General features: G+C 40.2%; 1 protein-coding gene across 1 annotated transcript in view; it reads left to right on the top strand.

Annotated features, from left to right (window-relative positions):
- zswim6 (zinc finger, SWIM-type containing 6) overlaps nucleotides 1-2,323 on the top strand; it is a 99,849-nt gene extending 97,526 nt beyond the window's left edge. Inside the window, exon 14 of the mRNA XM_067432567.1 lies at nucleotides 1-2,323. This exon is cut by the window's left edge and continues 593 nt beyond it. Within this exon, the coding sequence (XP_067288668.1) occupies nucleotides 1-270 (270 nt within the window). The 3' untranslated portion in view covers nucleotides 271-2,323.
- Nucleotides 2,324-6,288: the final 3,965 nt, after the last annotated feature.

Consider the following 6,288-nt stretch of genomic DNA (forward strand, 5'->3'; position numbering starts at 1 on the left):
TCTGGGAAGTTGATGTCGTTGGACAAAGCCCCGCTAAGACAGCTCTTGGACGCTACGATCGGGGCTTATATCAACACGACACACTCGCGGCTCACACACATCAGCCCGCGGCACTACAGCGAGTTCATCGAGTTCCTCAGCAAAGCCAGAGAGACTTTCCTCATGGCGCACGACGGACACATCCAGTTCACACAGTTCATAGACAACCTGAAACAGATATACAAAGGCAAAAAGAAACTCATGATGCTCGTGCGAGAGCGCTTCGGCTAGGCACGAGAAAAACATTTTACGAACCACACCGGTATTATGTGTATAGACTTACGATTGCGCAAAAAAAAACTGAAAAAAAAGCGGAACGTTGTCATGTTGTGGAAGTTTGTGTGTTTCCCCTTTATTTGTGTGAAAGAGTATGTCACGACGTTTGGGTTTACACTGAGTATATGTTGTCCAGTGGCGAAAGTCCACACAGCACTCCAGATCTCTCTGTTTAACATTCACAGCCTCAAAGTGAAGAAGAAGAAAAATGGCTTTAAACCAAACAACACCTCCATCCTAAGTGACAAGTACCTCGTACGGCTTCAGCTTTACTCCTTCCTGAACCAGTCACACGTCACCAGTGTCCTAGAGAAGTGTTAGAAAGCGGAAAAACTAAAGCACGTCTCCATTTCCTTTTGAATTCCTTTTCAGTTCACCAGGCTAACTAACTGCAGTGCTGTTTCGTCCAAAAGCATGTCTCTCTCACACACACACACACACGCTTCAACCCCATTGTGCTTGCGCTTGTGGAAACTTAGCAACTGTCGACATACATCTCAGGGATTCTCTTTGAAAAAAAGGAAAAAAGAAGAAAAAAAATGGTCATGAAAGAATGAGAGCATTTATTGTACTGTATATATGATAGTATATGTCTGAATATTGAAAAAATGTATACGTTAACTAATTTATAAAAAGAATATTCTATGTAATGCAAAAATACTTGAAGCTGCAGTACCTTGGTCTGAAATCAAACATATCAGAGGGACTAAACGCGAGCCTCGGGCCGTGTTCGGGACGGAAGGCTGTGGCGCTCGTTCGACTCGCATTTAAGGCTGCAAAATACTCCGCAAGAGCAGAGAAAAAAGTTCTCACTCCCAGGGCTGCGAGAACAAAACGACGCCATTTTGTTCTCGCAGCCCTGGTTCGGGAGTTCTCGCAGCTTGTTCTCGACACATCGCCTGAGCAGAACTTTTTCTGGCGGGTGTCCGAGAACTATTCTGTGATTGGTCAGACATTTTCTCCTTGAATGCGGAGAACCGCAGATGATCAGCACCTGCTTTTCTCGTGAAGCATGGAATGCGCTGGCCAGAACGCACTTTGTTCTTGCCACCTCGAGAAAAAGAAGACATTTCTTTGTTCTTGCAAAGTATTTTCCCAGCTTTACTCTGCGTCGCACAGTATCCACGCCACACACACACACCAGGACGCTCGCGTGCCTTTCCGAACACGGCCGCGCTGTCGGGGCTGGGATCGGTGGTTTGGACGGACACCCAGTGAACCGGAGCAGCAAGCCTTAGCATTAAGAATTGGGAATGCAAGAAACGCAGGCCCACGTGCCTCAAAAAAACGCCTAGAAATGTAGATCCAACCGTATCGATGTTAACGCAGACATGCCGAGCGATTGGCCTGACGCTCTTGTTTCTTTCCACAATAATCGAGTCACCACGAAACTCCATTTTTATGCACAATAACATGTACATGCCTATCTGCTGACATCTTAACTTTGTGCAAGACAGAAAGTTGCTGTGTAGGTCTGACTGTTCAAACGCTTTTGTTTCTTTACGTTTTGTCGTTCCTATAGGATTCCTCAACGAAACGAAAACAGCCTTCTTTCTTGCCTTGTCTTAACGCTTTAAAATAACCAAACTGGAGTTCTAACTACCAAACTTGTTCGTTAAAAATGAAAGCCAACCGACTTTGGTTACAACTGTCTTTAATTTTAGCTGAATGGTTCTGTATTCTGTGCTTTAAAAGCAGGTTTCCTATGTTTTTGGTGCAAAAACGTTGTCGAGTGTCCCCTTCCTTAGAGGTATGTCTGTAGCTCTTTTTCTTTTCTTTTACTTTTTGTTCGTTTAGAAACGGAAATATCTCTCTTTTTTTCTCTCCATTTTATTTATTATACAAGGTAAACGATTGTACTTCTTCACCCGTGTCAACATTCTCATGAAGTTGAATTTAAGATTTGATACACCGATATCAATTTATTTATGTAACTAAATCACTGTTTTATAAACTTGTTAATGATTCAACATTTTTGTTTTAATTAAAATTAGTTTTTTGAGAGGAAGCACATCATTGAGTCGTTTGTGTGCATGACACTTGGACAAGATAGAGAGATGTATGTACATGTATACATTATAATATATTTAATAAATATTTGATCAATATAAATGGGAAAAATCACAATATACACAAATGCCGAACAAAATGCAGTTATAACTTGTATTTAAATAATTGACAATATACAATATTTACATTTAAGTACAATCAACTTGAATGTTTAAGTCATTTCAATTTAAATGACAAATTTCAAATTGACAAATATTAAAGGTGAAAGTTGTTGTTTTGATTAGTTCATGTAAAAACATGTTGTCATAACTTATTCATCATATCATTTTTTTACAGTATTTACTTGATATTACAATAAATATAGGTAACACTTTATTTTACAGTGTCCTTGTTACATATGTACTTACCATATTATTAACAGTAAATGATGTATAATTACATGCAAATAACCCTCAACCAAACCATAACGCTATAGTAAGTAGTTAATTAATATTACTGTATAATTACACTGTAACAATGACACCTTGAAATAAAGGGGAACCTAAATATATTTTATAATGTAAAATATAGACATTTCTCTACATTTTTCCCATCAAACTTGTAATGCATTCTGGTATTGCCTTATCCATGCATAATATTTGTAATGCATTTTTTAAACAAAGTGTCTGAGAAGGCAAAAAATAATTGTGCTGACTGCATTTTTGAACATCCTTCACTTTGGGAATCTGTGTGGCAGCTCTAGATCTGGAGCAGATGGTTAATATATAAATAAGACACTTCTCCCAGTTTAAAGGGAAGTCTTAAACTGTCGTTATAGTTTGTTCTGCAATCCCTCCTTTGTCTTGAGCTTCTGCTTATGAGTTAGATTAGCTTTAGGATTTACAGTTTGGTCCTTTCCAGATGCCAGTCCTACAAAGACTCGTCCCTCTTGTCTAAATGGAACAGGAAGTGGACAAACAGGCTGCGGTGGGAGATTATGACACTCGAGCCACTCCTTCACACTTGGAGCGGAACGATAAGGTTTGAGCACTGTTACACACAAACAGATCCTCTCATACTCGCGATTGCCTTCAGTGGCGAACTTCCAGGAATTAGCAGCCAAGAGCTTCAACCATTGAGATGTCAAGAACGGCGAGGGCGAGCGAAGTTAAATACTGCAGGAAGAACTCAATCTCACGCTGATAAGGCGGGCAGCTTCATGTGTACATTTGAATGGTTGCTAATTTATGTGTAAATGCCCTGATCTTAAAAGTGCCAATTTTGGCCTTAATAATGGGTGCGGTCTAGCCTGACAAGCCTGACCCACATCAAGATGTTTGGTCTGGAAACTCACCATTGACGGCTCAATCTGAGGGGCGGATAAACATCTGTCTGTCAAACTCCCTCTGCACGCGATAGGATAGCGCTACACCAACCAGAGCAACGAATGTGCTCTGGAGCTCGTTGATAGATTAAAGGTCCTGTTCTTCGCATGTTTTCGAAGCTTTGATTATGTTTACAGTGTGCAATATAACATGAGTTCATGTTTCGCGTGTAAAAAAACACAGTATTTTTCACACAATTGACTTATCTGTACAGCGCTGTTTCCTCTGTCCTATAAACGGCCTGATGATTTCCTTGTTCTATAAAGTCCCTCCTTCAAAAACACGTAACGAGTTCTGATTGGGCCAGCGCTTCCCGTGTTGTGATTGGACAGCAGCTTAGCGCACTTTCCCCAGAAAGGTCCCGCCTCTTACCATAACGGGGCGATGCAAGCGCTGAATGCGCACTCGTCTTCCATGTGGGAGAGCAACGAGACCACGCCCCCTAATTTGCGTGTTCTTGTGGGCGGAGCGTTAGTCAACAAACGGTTCTAGTGACGTCATCACAGCAGGAAGTGCAGCGGTGTAATCCAAACCGGCCGCTCGCTGTAGGCTTTGAAAGGGAACTTCTGTTAAATAAAATATCTCCCTTAGCATTGAACTTTGAGCTTTATAATTTTACAGGTATTATTTATGCTCTAACAGCAACATTACACACTAACTAAAGTTTGAAAGATGGAATCGCGAAGAAAGGGACCTTTAAACATTCGCTGTATCCGGTCGGCTAAACTCTGAACACATCTTCCCTTTTTAAGAATGACTTCAGTGCCATTCTTTGTTCTTTTCTCAGAGAAAAGCTTAACTCCAAGTCTTCCAGAGTCGCGGTCAAAGCTGATTCGAAAGACCGCCGTTCGCCAGTTTCTGTGTTTACTGGAAGCACACAAGCGCAACTCGGCCGTCATTATGTTAAGCCCCGCCCACCGACTCTATACACGATGTGATTGGCCCGACAAGAGTTTGGCTTACAGCTCAGAAGTGTATTGAGAGTTGCTAGACGATACTCGCGGAAGATTAGATTGGCTGCCGCTAGGGTGTGTCTAGATTTCTAGGCTACCACTGGATTTGGAATTTCGCATGAGGGATAAAGGGTAAGAAACAATCAACACACAGCTTACCAGTTTACAAGAAACGTTTTTTCTTTGCGTTATTCAGACGATAGTATTGCCAAAATGATCCCATTAACACAGATCTGCGAAAAACGACAAAAAACACTGCATTCTGCTGCCAGGCCAGTAGATTTCAGGCATTTTTAAAGAAACACTACGTGCCTATAGACAGACTGAACACGTAATGCGTGACGTCACTGTTTTCACGGATTCGCGTTTTTGTTGTTCACATGGAGACGATAGCGGTATAGTTTTCAAATAGTAGCCTACACTTTAAAACCTGTTTTCAAAAGTTTCGTTTTTGGGCCCCTAAACCGCCATTGTTGTTTAAATGAACGGCCAAAATAATAAGTCTTCAGTTTTTAGCTCAACTGTGTCATGTAAACGGCCTCTTAGAGTTCTCTATGCAGATTTCACAGGTTCAGTTGGTCACATGAATTTCCCCAATTGACCTACCAACAAGGGCCCCATTTTATGATAATGTCATCACTATTTTATACTTTATCCATTGGTAAATAACTAATAAATAAAACTTGAGTTTAGGTTGTCGAGTGGCGTACATTTTAACTAAAAACTAGTTCAAAATAGTCACAGCATTGCCGATCACTCATTAATGATGAGACTGCAATCAACAATGTTTTGTTCTTGAATGATTTGACTCACCAATTCACCGATTCATCACTTGCTACATTTTCAGTTGAATTAATGAATCACTCAATAAATCAGTCAATCACTCACACTCATTAATAGACAGTGAATTGACACATACTGGCAGATTTAGTTTCATAATGAAATTAAACTTTCATTTCATATTTGTATATTTATTCATCTCATTACATTATGTATGCAATTGCATTTCTGGGCTGCATTAAACAGTACAGTCCCTGACAAAAGTCTTGTCGCTTATCTATTTTCTAGAAATACCTGATATTAACCTGACTTTTAATTAATTCATTGGTGTTAGAAATAGCTCATATGAAAAGCTAAAACCCTCCCAAATGATGTTTAATGCACTGAAATAAATAATTTTCACAGAAAAAATATTTATCATTTAATCAAGACAGAAAGGTCAAATTTTGGCAAGACAAAAGTTGTCGCCTATACAGAAATTGAACAAATTTACTGCAAATACAAAAATATGTCAGCAAATTAAGTTGTGGTGCTGTGAGATCCAAATTTAATATCTTGTATGACTTCCATGAGCTTGAAGGACTGCATCCATGCGGTTTGGCAAGGATTCATACAATTTATTGATGAAGTCATCAGGAATAGCTAAGGAAGCAGTCTTGCATGCCTCCCAGAGTTCATCAATATTCTTTGGTTTCGTCTTCCATGCGTCCTCTTTCATCCTACCCCACATATGCTCAATGATGTTCATGTCTGGTGACTGGGCTGGCCAATCCTGGAGCATCTTGATCTTCTTCGCCTTGAGGAACTTTGATGTGGAGATGGAAGTATGCGATGGAGCACCATCCTGCTGCAGAATTTGGCCTCTT

Source organism: Pseudorasbora parva, chromosome 23 (assembly GCF_024679245.1).
Source record: "Pseudorasbora parva isolate DD20220531a chromosome 23, ASM2467924v1, whole genome shotgun sequence".
Classification (NCBI taxonomy): domain Eukaryota; kingdom Metazoa; phylum Chordata; class Actinopteri; order Cypriniformes; family Gobionidae; genus Pseudorasbora; species Pseudorasbora parva.